The following is a 21500-nucleotide window of genomic DNA, read 5'->3' as shown; positions in this document are numbered from 1 at the left end:
CTCAGATGTGTCAGCAGGTATGGCAACAGGAAAATCTATTTTAAGCTGATAATATGTCATCAAATGGGGGATTTAGACGATTCTGCAGAAATCTGCAGATCAGCGGAAAATTGCCATAACTGTGTCAGTTTTGTGATGAACAAATAATTGGTACAGGTGCTCCGTGGAAACAATAATTTTCCTTATTGTGTTGTGAATTTTACGCCAAAACCATATTAACCATAGCAACATATAATGATGAATACCTCGACCTATTCACCATATCTCATTCCAAGAGAAACAGTACCAGTAACACTACCATCTCCAGTATCACCAACTTAGCAAACATTGTCTTGCCCAGCAACCAAATGCAACAAGAGTATGAAACAGAATTTCAAAATTGCTGTCTCGTACAGGCATAATGTTGGTGTCTTTGTTAAAAAAGACTGTAATCAATGAACATTCAGCTGGAAATGTTGTGATAAGAGACAATGAGGTTTTTCCAGTTGCTGAGACACAAGTACACAAGGCAAGTCTAGTCCTTTCAATCATGAATTTAACCTACCATTTTATCATTTTATTTATATTAGAAACAGATTCAACAAAAACATTTTGGGCAAATGGGTGCAGGGTAATTATCATACTAGAATGAAAAAGATATATCTTACATATCATGTATGAACACCAGAATATGGAATATAGTCAAGAAAGTACAGCATTTCAGAAAGAGGATAGAAAACATCTCGGTCTCTAAGTGACAGCTAATATTTATACCCCACACTTATGTTTGCCACTGACTGGAATATCATCATACACTTGCCAATACTGTTTCTAAAATGATTTAAAAGTGCATTTTTTCAGTGAAAGGTAATATTTGAACAAATTGTGCTTGTTAATACACCTTCAGTGATCATAAGTGCTATCTCAAAAACAAGCAGTATCTCACCCAAGCATTAACAGTGTAGAATCCAGGTTAGAACAGATCCCAGCAACCTCTGCTTGTCATCAGAGGCATCAAAACAGGTCAAGTGAGTGAGTTTAGTTTTACGCTGCTTTTTTCAATATTCAGCAGGGGACACCAGAAATGGGCTTCTCACATTGTACCCATGTGGGGAATCAAACCCGGGTCTTCGGAATGATGAGCCAATGCTTTAAGGTTACTCAACTGCCCAAAATTATAGGTCAAGGGGTCAAGAGTGGTGACATAATGTTTTTGCTTGTCGGGGTAAGAGGATTACCACACCACAACTACATCCAGTAGTTTTAGAGGTGCCAGAAATGTGTACAAGTGGAAAGGTAAAAGATGAATACCAGACCATTAAAACAGTTGGTTGTCAACCAGTTGAGCTAAACCTCTTCATTTGTGTCAGATTCTAAAGGCCTTAGCCAATAACTAAGCAATTCCTAAACATTTTAATGCAATCAGTGGGTGTAAAACTTCAATCTTATACAAAAGGATGTTCAGCATGGGTTTTTTTCTAATTTTAAAAGAAGTTGAAGTGAGATCACAGAAAGGGTGCTTTCCAGTTCCAAATAGTAACTTTGCTTAGAATAAAATAGCATTTTCAGAAAACTAAGAGTAACACACATCAAGAATGATATGTTTCATACCATAACACCATGCCCATTAGCTTATATATCAGTGTAGTAATAAGTAAATTGATCAATCTGTACTTGTGAATATGTTTGGAGTAGTTAACACAATTTCTGCATCAGGTGCAGTATTTTTTTCTGACTGGATACTGAAAGTGGGTTTTCATGGGTATTCGTCACTACTGACCAATCACTCAGCCCTGGTGTTCTATTTACTGGTTACATATTTATATTTAACTAAGAATCAGAGATCTTGAGTATTTTGGCGTATGGAAGTGTTATTTATGATGTTTATGACCTAAGATAATCACATGCACAGAATTTCAGAAATTCAAGTTTTCACAGAGTTGATGGTACTGGTTTACTTTAGGCTGTAAAATTATAACAAATACAAAACTTCAAATGTGTTGGCAACTCTGAGATTATAGGTTCTTTGTTATGGTCAAAGTTTACCATTATCTTTTCAAATTGGGCTCGTTTTCAGAACACAATCCATGAAGCCTATATTGATCAGGCATTGATTTATCCATGGTTGTATTATCCAAACCTGTAAACTCTTATGTTTTTGCACTCACTTTCTTCTGATGAAAATCACGTTCTCACAGCCAGTATATTAAATCTCACATTTCTTTGTAAAAGTGATTTCTAAATAATTGGGTTTTTTCTTCTGCTTCTTTCTTCGGCTTTGCTTCTGTGTTTTTCTGGATCTGTTTACTACCTGAGGCAGGTTAGCATGGAATAACAACCGGCACAATGGATGGCCAAGTTTTGACTTCCAATGAAGAATCAACAAGATCCATTCCACAAGAATTTCAATGAAGGCTTACTCAACAGGTTGTCACATGGTACAGTTTATTCCCAGGTACAGTTAGCAGGCTAAACCTCCAGCATGTTGATCTGGGTCATCATCCTGAACATCGGGGTAGAAAATCACAGACTTAAAAAAAACCATTTTCAATGAGCTTCAATCAATTATGCAAACACAATGTGCTCTGAAGTTAACACCATGCTGGCGATGATATGAGCATTCCAATCCAATGAAAACGTCCTCCAAAACTGGTTTGCTGGATTTTTCTGAAACTCATCAGCTTGATCATCATTTTTTCTGTGGATGGCATCTACGGGGCATGATGAGTTTCCTTCAGTTGTGTCAGTAAATCAGCACCATGACACATTATACAACTTCGTCAACCAAAACATTTGTACAACTGATGTTACCTAGCACTCACAATAACACTTAGTGTCTCTGGTTTCTTGCAACAACTGCACTTCCGAATTTCATTAAGTCTGGTAAACATTTCTAGACAGCACTGACAATACAAGGTTATAAAGAGATTGATTAAACCCAGGGGTGGAAATAACTTTAAAATTGCTAGTGTACTCCGGAACAGTGGCACATGTAAAATCACTTGCCCTGATAATTTTTCCACTATACCGGCCATTTTCTTGTTGATTTTTTAAATAGAAACCATAATTAATATTGGAAAGTCAACTGGACACCGGTACAGTGTGATATACAAATTTGCTTGCCCAACAGAAAAAAACACTTGACTCGGGCATCAGGCAATGGGTTATTTCACACCCCTGAAACCCAGAAACAACAGTTAACAACTGAAGCTTGAAGAAATTGGTTACTCTAACAATCCTGATTACAACAAACAACTTAACTGATCTCATGAACAAATACATAAGAAATCTCTTTTCTAACAACAATTTCAAAGGGACGTCATGCATGTGCAGTTTTCCATATTATTTGATGAATGACTGAAAGAGCTGACAAAAGACGAGCAAAAAGCTGTTTATAAATCTGTAACGTACACACAAACTACATTTTTCTAAGACATTGGAGTGTATCTTTGTAAAACGGATTCAAATTACACAGTTATTCATTTAGCACTTAAATGCAGGTCATACATGACATGATCATAATATAAATAGTTTGCTATAGTATGGCAGCAATCAGTGTTGAAATAAATACATATGTAATTGGCCACAAACCAGGGATTCTTTAAAGGTACCATCTGGCAACAAAGCCCTTCAACCAATTTTGTAGGGCAGCATATTAATGAAATCTCAAGAGATGGGTTTTAAGCATTAGACTTTGAGACCTGACATCTCTCATCGTCACGACATAAACGGACTACCAGTACATTGCTGATGAAGCCACAGATCTCTTGGGACTACATAAAAAAATCAGTAAATGTACTGAGAATGTTTAACAAACCAAGCCAAATAGATATAAGCATGGTTATTAAACGTTAAAATACAACTTACTGGGTAATTTCTAGTCTGTCTACAGTATTATTGGCAACATGATGGGTACTTCAAACACAGACTTGTCCCCTCATGGTATACTGACCACTAGAACAGTAATTAAAGAATATGTCAAGTCTATTGACAAACAGCACTACTGGATAAAAACGCCTTGGACAGAAACAAGCAGATACTCTTATCCTTATGACAGATACTTTCATTTGTATTATTACAGAGTAATGCATGAATGTCTCATGATTGGAAGAGCAAGTTCAAACATCCGTGGTAAACAAAGATGTACCAACAGCGGGTTAGATCATGGATCATAGGCAAACAGGTCCTTAGCTCATTTCAGACATGTAAAATAACAAGAGTTTGTGATCAAAGATCTGGTCCAACTAGACTGTGACTAGTCTTGGAATGACAGACTAGTAGCCGTGTCTTTTCATGTCTGCACTTGGGAGGAAAATTCATGACCCTGAAAAGGACCAAGTAAAAAATTTCACAGTAGGACAATTTGACTGAAATCAGAATGGCATCATGCTTTTGGTCAAGTTATACAGCTGGGAAAACCTCCCGAGATGAGAAAACCTTAACATACTGGGAGAGATTCAGTAATGATTAGTGCTGCGTCATTAAGTTTAACGACAAAAGCAAACATCAGGTAATTGTTTTTCACTGAAACAAATAAACATATTTCCTTTTTCATGCCTGTCTTACAATGGGAAAAGCACAGGCTTTACAAACTAACATGTTTGTTCCAAAGATATAGTTCCATGGAACAACAGTCTTAGACGTTAGCACAAGTGAGTGGTAAATCAAGAGAGCAGGGATTATGAAAGACTGGCAAATTGGAAGAGACAGTTACTTTGCTAAAAACCGGGAATTTTTTAAGTTCTAATTTTCTCGAGTTAAGATGAATTAAACGTTATATACACTGTAATAATGTAAATTAAAGCCTCTTCCTCTTTACTGTTAAGCTGAATTAAACGTTATATACAATGTAATAATGTAAATTAAAGCCTCTTCCTCTTTACTGTTCCTGATTCCCCTGATTGGTAAAGTGCATTAAACGTTATATACAATGTAATAATGTAAATTAAAGCCTCTTCCTCTTTACTGTTCCTGATTCCCCTGATTGGTAAAGTGCATGTCACCTTTACAGTCATAGTATTAGTGATAGGAAACTTTCTATACTAATTTGGGAGTTGTAAAACACATGGGCAAAATATTGTCTTCTGAACAGTTTCAGAGAAAATACCTGATGAGGCAATGCTTTAATCTGGGCCCATTTCCATGTGTGAGACATTGTGCAAGGCTAATTCCAGCTGGTAGACTTGAAACAAACTTGAAAGGACTGCCAATCTGATGTATGAGCTGCTTCATCGTACTCCACAGTGTCAAGTGATGCACACCCCGTCTATGTCATCACTTCCTTACATCCACAACAAATATGTTACATTCACTCTATTCTTGGAAGCACCAAGTGTTAAAACACACTATATTGACTACATCTGTTTTAGACAATGAAAGTAACCCTTGTATAGGCAGTGGCCATTACATGATACATGGCATCTCAGAAAATAAGGTGGGAATCCAGTGTGTATGTAGTCACACAGTTAATATGCATACAAATTAACACATAATTCATTAAGTGAGTGAGTTGGATTTTACGCTGATTTTAGCAATATTCCAGCAATATCACGGCTGGGGACACCAGAAATGGGCTTCACACATTGTACCCATGTGGGGAATCGAACCTGGGCCTTCAGCGTGACGAGCGAATGCTTTAACCACTAGGCTACACCACCGCCCCATAAATCATTAAGAGCATGGCTGTAAAATTAGTGTGAATTACACGGAACATACAAGTCTTGTTTCGTTTGATTCTAACATTCAAGCTTCAAAATCTCACAGATCACGAATGAAGTCTTATGCAAGAAGTGTCAAAGCATTCATTAAGGGAGATGCTAAATCTATAACATTTTGACAGGCGTAGAATTACAATTGCTACAAGAAACTGGACCTAGCACTTTAGAATTCAATGAAAGCACAAAATAAATAATTGAGATACATGACCAGATTTGTGTAAATATGAAAAATCTGTCCTTGATGCTTCTCACTTTCTGTATAGCAGTTTGAACATACCAGTCAACTTGTAGGCAAACTAAATTCCATTTGTGCATGCTAGACAACTGTGACATGATTAATTATTCATGACTCGGAGAAATCAACTTAGGGATTAGAGAGCTACTATTCTTGTGTTTAGTCAAGGATGGATGTAAATGAGCAAGAAGCTTATCATCCAGGTGTCAAAAAACAATTCAACATGTGACTTAAAACATGCATCAGTGTACCTTGTGGGCATTAGAACCGAGGTCTTCAGTGTGCTGACACAGACCTCATCTACCCCACAGCACTTCAATCAATGGGTGTACATTTTAGGAATACAATTTCACAGATGAGACACAACACCCAGTGAAATATAAGGAGCTTTCAAAGAAGCTATGAATCAACTGGAAAATTGTCAAGTCTCTTGCATCACAGAACTAATTTACCGTAATCACTTGCACATTATCAACACAGCTTCATAAACAGCTTCATAAACAGTTTCAGTCAATAATTTGCAACAACTGTTCCTGAAACAGCTCCACATCCCAACTGCTATACTTGTAAGATGGGAGGGTCTTGTGCTTGCAATTTTTGAACTTGCTCTTTCACTAAACAGTGAAGAAAGACTGGTATGCAAGTGAGCTGGACTACATCGTTGCTAGCAGCAGAGCAGTCAAGGGTCTGTCACTAATGTCACTAAGATCACAGCATTCCGAAGCCCTTGGCGTGAGTTATAGCCTTGAGCAGTCGTTCCTGAAGTTTTTCTTTTGAACAATAGTCCGGAAGAAGAAGAACGTTGAAACATGTATGTGATGTTGGCAACCTGAAGAACAAAGTTAGAGTGAGTTGTGCTTGACGCCACTATTATCTGTACTTCGGTTCTATCATGGCATCAAGTAAGTGTGGGATGACAAGAGTACCTCGAGTAACATCAGCGGACAAGAATCAGTCACTATTTTATGTAACAGTCAGCAATTTCCACTATCAAAGTGAGTAAGTTGGGCTGAAACCTCTCCATGTTATAAGGGTACTCATTAATTTGCATAATTGATAAACGTCACACAACTTGTATTTAAAGTGTTGTTTTTCAGTGACTTGATTCAATTTTGCTTTGACATCCTAATACCCTGAGACAAGTTCCCCCTCAAATTACAGCAAGTCAGCCTGATGTGGAAGGAATGTGTGAGTGAGCGAGTTTAGTTCTACGCCTCACTCAGCAATATTCCAGCTATATGGCGGCGGTCTGTAAATAATCGAGTCTCGACCGGACAATCCAGTGATCAACAGTATGAGCATCGATCTGCGCAATTGAGAACTGATGACATGTGTTAACCAGGTCAGCGAGCCTGACCATCCAATCCCATTAGTCGCCTCTTATGACAAGCATGGGTTAGGAATGTGTGATACAGCCCTAAGATGATTACTATTCATTGAAGCCCACAAGAACGTGTATAGTGCTGACAAACCAAGAAGCATAGTCCAGACAAATCTGCTATTGGATTTTCTTATTACCATACAATTCTTGCCGATCTCTTAAAATGTCACAGATTCAGGATATATTGTACGCTAATGGAAGCAGGCACTCCTTCAAAGGGAGATAACTCTGTATGGTTTACTCACTGTAAAAGGATTATATCAAAATTGGTTTCTTAAGATTTTAATTGATTTCAACAGATTTTTCAAACACTTCATGACATGGAGAATCGTTTGGACAATTTAGGGTCTTTTCAAGGTATGTTACCCACTTTCAATTCTGTTTCAAACAGAATCTAATTTCAAGGACTCTCCAAGACAGGCCTAAAATTCAATAGTATTACAGATGTACCTGTCTGAGTCTGGTCCATTCCTAGCAATGATGAGCTTGAGCTTGGACAGCCCCCCAACTGGCACCCGATCTGTTCCTGTGGTAAACTGCAGCAGTTTCTTCTTCTGGTCTTCTGATAAACTATGCACTACTTGCCAGAAGTTTCTGTAAGTAACAAATAAAAATGACTGCCATCACATCATTCCAAAACAATATCTGCCACTGTGGGGGTCATAGTCCTCCATCACAATCAATACAGAATAAGTTGTGAGGAAGTGAGTGAGTTTAGTTTTACACCACACTCAGCAATATTCCAGCTATATGGCGGCGGTCTGTAAATAATCGAGTCTGGACCAGACGATCCAGTGGTCAACATCATGAGCATCGATCTGCGCAATTGGGAACCGATGACAACCAAGTCAGCGAGCCTGACCACCCCATCCCGTTAGTCGCCTCTTACGGCAAGCATAGTCGACTTTTGTGGCAAGCATGGGCTGCTGAAGACCTATTTTACCCCGGATCTTCACGGGTCAGTTCTGAGGAAGAATGTATTTATCTATATTAACATGTGCTTTTGCCTACACTGTAGGGGTACCAGAACGCACATGGGAAAACAAGTCACCGGACGATGACCAATGAAGTGCTTGGACTCATGTCCTCAAGGGTCCAGGTAGGTGCAATGTGATCTAGTTTTCTAGTTTATTTGTCATCACTATTCATAGACTTAATAGGCTATCAAACTCTCAACCTGTTTCATTGGCATTTTAGAAGCTGATGAACAATAAGAAAGGTGTGATACATGGATAGCAACTTCTATATTATATAATGATGGGACATTTCTGTACAGATTCTTACAACGTTGACAATGGCATAAGAGTCTATACCGAAATGTTGCATCATATTATAATAAAGAAGGTGTCATCCATAAAGTATCCTACCTTTCTCACTTTTTCTAATTCTTCAAAAATCACCCTAATCTATATGGCTAAGGGACATACAATGTCTAAGAGGACACCTGAACTGGCTGTAACAAGTTATTGTTATGGACTGCGATATCAACGTATCAAGCTCAATAAAACCATAAGCATAATTCTGTATCAGTATGTACCCTTTTGCCTTTTGTTTTAACTGTATTAACATCAGGCATTCTGCAAAAAGAAATTTCTTCCAGTTTGGTTACATAATATTTGGTCCATAAGTCAGACTGCTGTCCTCAATCAAATAACAGAAACATCATGAATTTTTTTCTAAAACAATCAGCTTTGTATTTTTATGGCAAGATCAATACAATAAAATTGTACAATTTACTCCAAAATACTGGGTTGTGTGAAATACTGCACATCAAATATCCTACTAGACATGGTATTGTGCCTTTTGTTGGATGCTTCAGCTCTATCTATGCTTCACCTCTCGATATAATAAAATGTCTGCCTCAAATGTGGGTTTCCAAATACTTAAGGGCGGTGGGGTAGCCAAGTGGTTAAAGAGTTCGCTAGTCACGTGATGATCTGGGTTCATGACCCACATGGGTACAATGTTTGAGCTCATTTCTGGTGTCTCCCGCCATAATATTGCAATTCTCACTCACTCACTCACTCAAAATACTTACTTGACTGAAGCGGAATCTTTGGTGAATCCACCATCATATTCTGTGGCCTCCTCCAGAGCAAAGAAGTCTAGATCCTGCAAGCACAGCAGTGTTAAGTACGGGTTGTCTGTGTCAAGTGTATCTGTACACTAATAGCAAAACAGACCCTGTCCTCTGTCAATTTGACATTCAAAATGTGCTGAACAATTGCCCTTTATCGATCTAATGCAGATACAGTCACTCAGACAACAGATAAGATGTAACTGAGGTTCCACCATTACAACCAGTTCTGTATTTGTATGCTTTGTCCCACTCTATACACACAACAAACATGTGGTAAGTGCTCCTACAACACAATCAACTTCTTGTCTAAGACGAGGCCAAGGATCAAATCTTGGACCCACAACTCTCATGGCAGACATCACATCAACAAAAAACAGGGAGGCTGTCAATTATCCAGATAGTCTTTCATATTTATCCTCCATCACCTATGCATAAAACTAAATACTGACACAAAACATATGCCGAGTACATCCATCACGATGCAAAAAAGACTTTGAGTCCCTTTGACCCCAAGCTAAATCCCTGGACTGTATATGATTCTCATTTCAATTACCGACAACAGATGACACAAACAATTCTATATCAAAATGGACTGAGCAAAAGCGTGCCTAAAACACATTTCCCACACATCAGACCGTAACATCACAAACAAAATAAGTCTCCATACAATAAAGAATGTAAGAATACAACTGAAGCTTGCACCTCAAGGTATTACCTCATGGAATGCCTTTTAAAAAGGGAGATAATTCAACATTATTATTAACTACAGACCATAAGAAATTTTTAACGTTACACCTTTAATCCATTCTAACAAGGATCCTGAAACAAGCTCTCTTACCTTGCTACCGCACACCAACAGCTCCACCTCCTCAGGTCGGAACAGAAGGCGGAAAGGGCTTTCATTTGTCACCATCAGAAAACCTCGCTTGAAAGCACGAAACTGGCTCTCTATACTCTTGTTCAAGATAAAGTCTGCATACAGGTTAACGAACTCCTGAAAATTAAACAGTCATAATGAAAATACTTGCATCATTATGTTCCAGCAGAATCATTGACCAGAATGAGTGAGGAGCATGATGTAATGCCAATTTGAATTGTACTCAGATCAATCCAGCCATGAGGGAATGCACAGAAACATACAATAACAGATTTGTGAATATATATCAGTGGTGATACAAAAGTTAATGTATTAAGACCAGGTTAAAAAAAATATCTGAGCGCATTGAGTAAAGGCTAACATAGAGCAACAATCATCCTTTGCTCAAAAGACTGAAAATCATAGCTAAAGCACTTGAACAAGGGAAGTAACTCTTCTGAAAGCCTTCCCAACCATTGCCAAATGGATACAGGTGAACCTCTTTTAATATGTACCTTATACACATTAGCATTGAATAATGGACTAATTAATTACATACAAAATTCGTAGATGTGTTCAAACAACATCTGGATACAGATAACAGCTTCAGAGTGAGTGAGTAAATGTTGCTTCAAGACTCATCAATAATACTGCAGCTACTAGCATTGGGAATTGGTTAAAACCTCATAATTGATGATTGGTTCATTACAACCGATCAATTATCGAAAATAATTGGTTAACGTCATTGATCAAATTTTCCTGATTATGTTTGTTAATTCACAAACAATAAGGTATGTTTGTTAATGCCCAAACAATAAAAAAACAAACATGTAGTTCTTATGAATACTTTAGCAAATTGCACAAAATGCATTTGCAAATTTCACATCTTTAAAGGATGACTAGTATGTTAGGAACATAAATTTCCTTGAGTCTTTAAGATAAATTCAATCCTGACTTGGAATGAGCTTCTAGTGCTTATTAAATGCAACATACAAAACCAACCTTGTGAAAATATTGTTAATGCAAACATATCTTACAAACTTGTTTGTGTTCGATTATGAGAAAACATGATTGATTGCTTGGTCATTTAGTCATTGCGACCAATCTTCGATCATTTCAAATAATCGGACCACCACTAGCAGCTACTAGCTAGCGGCTCCGAGCTGCAGAACATCTCAGTGAGCGAAATATGTTCAGAGTGGGCCAGTTGCCATTCATTTATACTCTCTCACAGCTAATAATACTAGCCCCCAAAATTCAGTAAGACAATATTTAGGTATATTACATTTGAAGTCAAACCAACTGTCAATACACCGATGTCACTCTCTGCAAACGGACTGCATCGGAGATGCCAGGTTTGATGAATGCGCGTCTTTAAGGGGCTTGTTTACACAAACATCCTCGAGCTGTAAGGCATCCGTGCAGTTGGTCAGTTTCAGCTAAAGAGGTCAACTTGTCAGCTTTCTAACAACAACATAGTTTCAGCAGAGACCCATCATACATGCTTATAGTTAGTTGTTAAAAACAATATCGCCTGAGAAAAATGGCGTCATGTTTGAACACTGCCGACAGAGTGTTTTCATGGGTAATGTATCACAACAAAGGAACAAAGGGTTGTTTTCATTACTATTATTTCTGCCATGGACTGGTATGCGGTAGTAATAACAGTCAGACGGCAGTTATCACTGGCTACTTGTCGATAGTTCACTGAGTATTAATCCGGTAAGTCATGTTTCTGGGCACTTTCTTCTAACCTCGAAATTAAAATTGTCTAAAATATTTATATATTTTAGGCCCCCAAACCTCGAAATTTAAATCACCTCGAAAGCTCTGGGGGTCTCAAACCTCGAAATTTTAGTACCTCGAAAATTTCCCGGTATACGGTAAATGCTTACCTGCTTGTTTTGCTGAGTGACAAATATTTCATTTCCATTTTCCTTCAGGTCATGAGACAGTATTGAGCCAAACACATCTGAATGTCCGATCCTGAATGTCTGCATGAACACATCGGCAATGTCGTCGTCTTCATATTCTAGCAACTGAGTCAGACTACTGGCAATAGTCTGGAATTTCAATTTAAAAGACACTTTAAAGTCATTTCTGACAATAACTGAAGTTTTACTTAAAGTAGACGCCATATTCATAAACATTTAGTCCCATTTATGAAAGGATCTCATTTCAAAATATCTCTCTCTTAAATAAAAATTAAAACACAAAAGGGGGTCCAGAACAATGCTTTATTTCAAGACCAGAATCAAAAATGCAAAATCATGTTAGACTTGAGTTTGACGCTTTTTTCTATTAATTCTCTATGGTCTCGAGACAGACCAACATTGAATGTCAAATACTACTTATGCTTCTTGGTGAGATAGTGTTTCCCACAAAACTACCTCCATACCTGGTCTACATCATGGAGATCGTCGTATGTGCCCTTCTTGCCGAGCAGTTTGCGGTAGACAACCATGGGGAAGTGGATGTCCAGGATGCAGCTGTTGTATATTGCCAAACCAAGGACAATACCAATCAGGGTGAACTGACCGTCATTCTCAAAGGACATTGGGTTAAACCAGAAGTGGTGGGTTGATTCGTTGTACGTAAACATACCTATGAGAAATATATATTTTCACACAATAATATATGTATTCATAAACATGACATGCAAATCATTGAAAACAGTTACTGTTTCTACTCTGTTCCATCCCAGATTATCTGATGGATTGTATTACCACACTATTAATGACAAACACCATTGACCCATATCTCATCAAAGCTTCTTTCAGAAGTAACATTACACTATGATTTCTATGATCACTAACAGCACAAAATTTCTTGCTCACATTGTGCCTGTATCTAGTATAAAATACCTATATCTGGGTTGAACAGCTCCTCAACCACCAACTGGAAAAACTCCTTCGATACACCGCCTTCATCTAGACCTTGCTCCCCATCAAACTCTACAAACAGCTGTTTCTTCAGATCCCCTGGGTTGTCCATGGCGACCATCTCCAGCTAAACAAACATCATATCATCAAGGTGAGACATCAAGTGATTCAAGTCACAGTCCCACTGACCATGCTGAACCCTGTCTCAAACAGCTGTCTTAGTAATGACAGTTGTAAGTTTATAGCCAAGCTCAAAACTAACTTAGTGCCATGGACGGCTATGTCAGCTCTGTGTTTGTAAACCATGTTTCACAAAGCTATCTTAGTAACTTCTTAGCCATATGACAGTTTTAAGTCTATAACCAAGTTCACCAAAGCTATCTTAGCACTATGATGGCTAATCTAATTTTGACAGCTATAGATCTATAACACAGTTGCCCAAAAGAATCTTCGCGCTATGATGGTTATGTGTCTATGACCCTGTGTCACAAAGCCATTTTGGTCATATGACAGTTTTAAGTCTACATCCCAGTTTCACAAAGCAATCTTATTTTGACAGATAAAGATCTACAACCAGTTGCCCAAAAGAATCTTTGTGCTATAACAGCTATGTGTCTATGACCCTGTGTCACAAAGCTATCTTAGCACTATGACGGCTATGTGTCTATGACAATGTGTCACAAAGCTATCTTAGCACTATGACGGCTGTGTGTCTATGACAATGTGTCACAAATCTATTTTAGCTATATGACAGTGGTAAGTCTATCACTCAGTTTCACAAAAGCATGAATGATTCTGTTTCAATTTACCTTTGTTTATAAATCTCAGTTATATGATTACTGCTACGTAACTGCTTTATGAGTGCACAAATGTTTCTGCTTGTAACAAATCATGCGGAGAGAAACGTATCACTTGCAGTTCCATACTTCTAATTAAGACACACGATGACAGCTCCAAGATGTTGCTACCTGCACTGGGCTACTAAAAGTAACCTGCACCAGCCATTTTAAACATGCACCAGTGCAGGTTTTAAATAGCTAAATCACACACTGAATAGGGTTAAATGTTTATAACTGTCACAGCTAAGAAAGATTTGTGAAAAAGGGTACAGAAACACAGACATCATAGCACTCAGATAGCAATGGGCAACTGGGTTATAGATCAATAACTGTCAAAATTAGATTGATTTAACATCATGGGGTCAGGTTTGGTTCTACGTATATTAATACTGAGTACTTGTTATGAATTTATATAACTTTTTAGAACCAGTGACATTATTTTACGGTGCAAAATTCTGATGATGCAGCCAAATCTATAGGCCAGGTTGGTGCAGGTACTGAAAAAAACTACAACTGAAATCGCACCCTGCTATTACACGCAGCCATCTTAGCTATGACAGCTGATAGTCCATCACACAGTTATAGTTTCTATAAACTGTTTCATGAAGGTATCACAGCACTAAGAATCTTGTCAATCTAAAATCCTGTTTCTAAAAGCTATACGCTTTATGACAATAATGTTTCACAAAGCAATCTTAGCAGTGTGACAGTTGTAAGTCAAAAGCCTGTTTCATACAGCAATCTTCTTCTTATGGCTGTATTGAGTCTATGGCCTTGTTCCAAACAGCTATCCTAGAGCTTTGATGCTCATGTTGTTGATCACTGGATTGTCTGGTCCAGACTCCATTATTTACAGACCGCCGCCATATAGCTAGAAGATTGCAGAGTGTGGCGTACAACTAAACCCACTTACTCACTCACTCACTATCCTAGAGCTGTGACAGTTAAATGTCAATTACCAAGTTTTACAACATATATCTTTGCCTTTGGGCACAGCAAATAACGATAAAAACGAACATGCTTGTAATGAACTGATAGACATAAACTGTTTTTTAGTCCTGACCTCTTGCTATATTTTTTTGATAACATGCATATAAAGAACTAAAGGTTGTGGTCATTTGGGTTTGTTAAAACTGTAGTTTACTGTTTACTCTCAAAAATCTAAAGTGCTGAGGTGAAAGTTTAGAAAATTGCAAAGCATCATAAACATCCATAAACTTACATCAGTTATCAGTGGTGCAAATAACTTTAAAATTGCTAGTGTACTCCTACTCCGGTACAGTGGCACATGTAAAATCACTTGCCCTGATAATTTTTCCACTATACCGGCCATATTCTTGTTGATTTTTTAAATAAACAAAATAAATAAAATTGGAATATCAACTGGACACCAGTACAGTGTGATATACAAATTTGCTTGCCCAACAGAAAAAAACACTTGACTTGGGTGTCAGGCAATGGGTTATTTCCACCCCTGGTTATATGTTCAGCATGTTCAACAAGTTCAAGTTGTAATAACCATTAATAGCATTTCATTTTTAATATCTTTCTTAGGTCAAAACCTTTAACTTCTATTGTGAAACCCATGATCAAGTGTGACAAACCAAGAATCATAAACAGATTCAATTCCAGGGTTTCTGGCAAAGGGAAGCAAGTCTGCAGTGCTGTAGACAACTGACCAGCCAGAGCCTCCAGAACCCCAACCCCACACAATAAAGAAATCATGTTGAGAAAAACTTACCGCAACTAAGGCATCATCTATCACATGATCTCGCCGAACACGAATTCGGAGATACGGCATTGGAGGTCCTCCATGAACTATTGTATGTAAGAACGATGTCCTTCTCTCATTCAACATTCGGATTCTATTGTCAAAGTACATACTGGTGTACTTCGACGCTGTGGTCAGTATAAAATTATGTGTCACAAAAGAAAACTTCAAATCAGAGTCTGTTTTGTAGTATGCATAATCTGTGCTGATGTCTATATGCTCATTTAGAGGCTCATTAACAAACTCTTCAAATGGTATTAAGGGTTCTCTACAGTCTAGAACATTCACACCTAGTTCCTTTCCTAATGGGTCTTCCTTCTGTTGGTATGGCTCCTTTGGTTCATGTGCTACAGCACCTTGAAGAAATTCATTCTGAATACTGTCGTCAGCTTCGTTTGTTTTCTTCTCTTCTTCTAAAAGTGCTTGTGAGTCTCTCTTACCACCATAAATACTGGCATAGAACAATATCTTCATGACTTTTGTTGCATTTAGAATTCCTTCATCATCGTTCAAATGATAACCCCGCCCCCACTGGCCTTCCTCCTTTATCACCTTCACTGTGATGAGCTGCTGCAGGGACTGCAATGTTTCCCGAAGTTTATCTGTCCCGAATGTTGACCACACCTGGGCCAGCTTTGCCTGGCCTTTAACTGACAACTGACCTAGGGCTCGACAAAACACAGGAAATGCACTTTCAATAAATTCAGGGCTGTGGAGAAGTGGAATCTCTAGCACTATGATGAAGATGTTGATATAGTTGGGATCACGATCATACGCATGGTGGTATTTCAAATCCATGTCAACTGTGTTTGAAAGAACAAGAAGTGCATGATTCAGAGCACCCTGAAATGGATGATCGGGAATGTCCATTAATATTGAATACATCTCCCGTAATGAGTCTAGGTCTAATGTGTGTTCATTATGGATATCGGATGCCGAGAGTGTGGCAGTGGCTGTTGCCATGGCACTTGCTCCACATGTCTCCTGAACTGGATTAGAAAGAGGCCCTTCCCCCTTCTCCGTGTACTTTAGCAGACACTTCTCTGGTCTCAGGTTTGCTTTCACTTTTCCGAAAACTCCGCAGGAGTGATTCTGGGTTATTGAACACTTCTCCAACAGTTCTTATCAGTTCTGCCCAATCATTTTGTGCTTTACACCTATCCACTACTTCTTTCATTTTCTCAAGTGTTAGGAATTTCACTTCTGGAACTGAAACATGAAAAAATATTTATTCAGACAAAATCATGAAGACAGTTTTGATTTTCATAATAAGCCTATATCCATGCAACTGATTTATTACAGTGTCAACAACTAAATTACTTTATGCTCTTGATGACTACATTTTTTCAGTAACTGACTATCATTATCCATATATAAAATACTTTGATTTTTTACTTGAGTATTATACTTCACTCATGAGAGTGAAACAAAAATCTGTAGCATATCCATTGTTTTATTTCATTTAAATTTGTTGGCACATAAAGTTGTATTGGCTTATAATGAGAAAGCAAAACTTTTAGTGCACATTGAAAATATCTCAGGCATATAGCGACACGCTGGCTTTCAACACACTGATCTGGAAATAAAACTTAGGTCTCTTCATCAACCTCTATTAGCTCTATAGCTTCTATTAGCTCAAAGAACACAACCTACTTCTTGTGTATATCTTGGCCTCGGAGACAATACTTTTACTACTGGTATGTCCAGATGTTGAAGCACCATCCCCATCAGGCTTGTTGGATTTTGACGAAGAAGTGCCTTGGTTGGTTTCTTGGACGGGAAACTTGGCCACCTTCTTAGGCTGTTGTTCACAGAGATCCGCCTTTTCTTGGCACAACTTCATGGCATGGACTGCTAATTGATTGCGGTCAATGTGCTTATAGCAAAATCCAGGGCACGATGCACATGCCTTGTTGGCACAGTCTGCCTTGCCACACCCATCTGTCAGCTGAGTGTAGTACTTCTCAATCAGCTGGCGCACTGCTGCTCGTTTCCTGATTATTCAAATGAACATAAAACATGTTAAAGGTAAGAAACTGCTTTTGCTTTTGTCAAAAAGTATGCAGTAAGTTTACCTTGCTCTGACCACGTCAGTGGAACTAGTGATTACAGATTACACTGGGTTACCAAGGTTAGAAATATCATATTTAAATTAGGTTTTGGTGATGTTTGGGTATCACACACTTACGGAGATAAAAACGTTTTTGTTAAAATGTTTTTTCAACGACTGAAAGATAATTTTCGGCAAGTTTGCCATAGTGATTTATCTGAGAGCCCCAAAATGTTTACGTATTGTAATTTTAAATTAACGATTCCTTGTGAAACATACTTAACTCATATTACTGTATCCAAATATAGATCTTGTTTATCACGATTTAGGTTAAGTTCCCATAGTTTAGAAATTGAAAGAGGCCGTTACTATAACATTCCCGGAACAAAGAACATGCAAAATGTGTAACTTAAGCGTAATTGAAAATGAATATCACTTCTTACTTCTCTGTCCAGCCTACATTGAATTAAGGCGTAAATATCTTTTGTCGCAATTCTATGTTTTCCCCATATACTAAAATTCAATTCGTTGTTATCATCCAAAAATGAAGACATTTCCTTGAATACTGCTAAATATCTGTTTTATGCATTCGAAAAAAGGAAATCAATTTTGTCATATTAAGATTGTATATATTATACATGCTTTCATTGTTATCATTTTATTTCATGTCTGCACCGATGAGGTGTTTTTGTACTCATAGGCCCGTGGCCTCATAGTATCAGAAATAAAGATTTAAAGATTTGAAGATTACAGCGTCTTCCCAGAAAGTTTTACATTTGATTACCTATCACTGTATATCATGAATTCTGGACGTACCTTTCAGTTATCTTGTTTCTAAGAATTGCAAACATCCCACCAAATCAAGTATTGGTTTAATTATATGCAGTGTTGTAAATTCCCAAAAATTTCAGCCAGACAACTGGACTGGTAACTCTCATAAGTTACCAGACCGGCTGGAAAGTTGCCAGTCCAGAATTTTCTGGATTAAGACAAAATAAAAAGAAGGTTACGTAAATAAGAGGAGGGAACTGTTTAATGTCAGGTTATTGTCACAATAACACATGTTTTCAAATGTTTTTCAGTCAAGGCTTTAGTCATTATATGCATTACAAAATTACACTGATTTAACAGCCAGACCATCGGGCGTGCAACTTTTTAAACTGACCGTCCGGTCGCAAAACAGACCGTCCCGGACGGTCGGGCAGGTGGGAGTTTGCAAGGCTGTTATATGACTCTGGTGTCCACATGAACTGACAACCTAGAAACTCCTGGAACTCATTTTAACATGAGTGAAATACAAAGTTCACACACACCAGTTGTGGATCATACATAAAGAATCATGTCGATTTGTCAACTCACATGTTGTCCTCACTCTTAGGCAGAGCACTGGCACCAGTGGAAGCTTGGGTATCAGAGACACTGAAATAGAAGTTAGGCTATATGGCTTGCATAAAAATGCATATTATCAAAAAAGAATTATATCTATTGGTAAAATGGCACACTCAGTGTGATTCCAGCTATATGATGAGAGTTGTTGCTGGACCAGACAATCCAGTTTACACTGTGATTTCTTTACAAAGAAACCAGTAAAGGTCTGTGTAAAGATCATTTCAACTATGTTTCACATGTCATGCTTATTGATGAAAAAGGACAACAGGAAAATCTCAAAACAATCTGTCGGATATGGCTGTATATCATTTGTCAAGTTCATTAAGTCTAAATTCAGGTAGAGGGATTTGTTGTCTTATTGATCATCTGCATCAGTTGCATGATGTGAACAAGATGAACAAGATGATGTCTAAGATGAAATGCCATCCATGTTTCATTTGTCATGCTTCTACATGACACAAAATAACATGGAAACAGGCCATTTGGAAATAATATACTCCGAAACATCATGTCCCCCTATCATAGAGGTTGACATCCATACATTTTGACTCTATATGTGTATCACTTACAAATGCCATTTAGAGACCTTTAATATCAATATTATGAACATATATTCAACTACTGCAAGATGAGGTTTTAGTTTTTATTTCACTTAAAGTTGGTGTGAATAGGATTTCATTTTACAGATTTCACATACGGGAGGAGCCATTTTTCTTTTGCAATAGGAATATGGTTACCTCCCTTTAGATTGTAGTAAGTGACATCAATTTTGACAGGATATAATATGAAATAGGTAATTTTTTGACAATCTGCAATTGAAATTGACACTCAGTGTTCACTAAGCACAGAAACTTGTCCAATCAAATAAGATCTCTATATATTTACTTGCAATAGCTAGATTTTAACATACCGTAGTATACATGGTATATATAGAACACCTACAAGGCTAAATGATTGAGGATAAGACATCAAGGTAATTAAAGAGCTGTTAACCTGACAGTTCACACTGACAGTATTTCAGAGAGAGTGAGTGAGTGAGTTTAGTTTTAACAATAATAATAAGTAATAAGTTCTACACAGCACTCAGCAATATTCCAAGTACTACATGGGGGCAGTCTGTAAATAATCAAGTCTGAACTGGACCAGACAATCCAGTGATCAACAACATGAGCATCGACCTACATAATAAATTGCGATACGATTAGGGCTGGAACGGTCCAAATTTTCTACCCGGGTACCCCACACCGTATTACCCATTATGCTAATTCCTGACATCAAATTTGAAAGAAATGGCAATATATTCTTCAGCCTGGAGGCTAAAATTTCCAGTTTTTCAATATCTTAACCATCAACTGTAAATTATGTCTAAATCTTGAAAGACACTGCAACCTTTTAATCATGAAAGAATAACATACTACATTGTTTAATCTAGTAGTCACATGATCATAACGGGTCCGGGTATTGAGACAGGTACCCGGGTCCAACTCATTACCCACCCGTCCCGGGTATCCCGTCCCAGCCCTAGATCCCGATACGACTAGCATGGTTACTGAAGATCAATTCTAACCCAGATCTTCACGCGTCCTGTATTTCAGAGGCCTTAAACAAAAATTATTATTTTGGTATTGCTTGCATCTTATTCCAAATCTATTTTGGTAAATTGGGTGATGGCTGGGTCATTAACAAGCTGCACATAATGTTGTTATTATGGTCTGCTCCGACTGTTTTGATTTCGGTCCTCGGTGATGCCAATTTGTAAGAGCTTGTGAATGTTGCTTGTTGGCAATTGTTCAGTTATGCCGTAAGTTGATTGCTGAGTCTTTTATGGTTATGTAGGGTAAACAATTCATAAAATACACATACACTATTAAGGAAAATCACAAAATTAAAAACATTTTTTACGTTATTCAAACTGAGGCTGTGGTACGAAGTGCTTCCCGACTAGGGTTTGTCATGTTACCTTGCGGCTTCGATCCCGCCTTGTGAGGTTTCTTTATCCTTTGAATTCATACGCAGCGTTATCACCTAGGGATTTCTTTCGTTTTTTATCAACACCCTTCCCCCAGTGTGACTATAACAACTAAAAGAAACAGGTGGCTGACCAACACAAATTGTCAAACCATCGCCATTTTCTTTCACTCCTCTTCGCGTTGTTATGAGATTATTGGAATTATTATAAATCATCTTTATCCTTGATTAAATCGTTTAGAGGTGAGGATTTTTTATATTTAACGATATGTCCGTTCAATGCTAGATGAAATATAGTTTGAATCAAACATTATTATAAAAATAACGCATATAATGTGTTCCCACAATTCCTA

At 37.7% G+C, this 21500-nt stretch overlaps 1 protein-coding gene across 1 annotated transcript; it reads right to left on the bottom strand.

Annotated features, from left to right (window-relative positions):
- Window positions 1–5720: 5720 nt before the first annotated feature.
- Window positions 5721–21324, bottom strand: LOC124252887 (ubiquitin-protein ligase E3A-like). The gene is made up of 12 exons (XM_046686564.1): window positions 21140–21324; window positions 19150–19209; window positions 17394–17734; window positions 16768–16949; window positions 15711–16721; window positions 13113–13257; window positions 12647–12852; window positions 12144–12311; window positions 10231–10386; window positions 9351–9424; window positions 7763–7906; window positions 5721–6760 (listed from the first exon to the last, which is right to left on the bottom strand). The coding sequence occupies exons 1-12, from the start codon at window positions 21187–21189 to the stop codon at window positions 6640–6642; spliced, it is 2658 nt and encodes an 885-aa protein (XP_046542520.1). The 5' UTR covers window positions 21190–21324; the 3' UTR covers window positions 5721–6639.
- Window positions 21325–21500: the final 176 nt, after the last annotated feature.

The sequence above is a fragment of the Haliotis rubra genome, unplaced genomic scaffold, assembly GCF_003918875.1.
Source record: "Haliotis rubra isolate DU_JTF1 unplaced genomic scaffold, ASM391887v1 Scf528, whole genome shotgun sequence".
Lineage (NCBI taxonomy): Eukaryota > Metazoa > Mollusca > Gastropoda > Lepetellida > Haliotidae > Haliotis > Haliotis rubra.
Note: the sequence above shows the minus strand (reverse complement) of the source record. Positions and strands in the feature narration are given on the sequence as shown.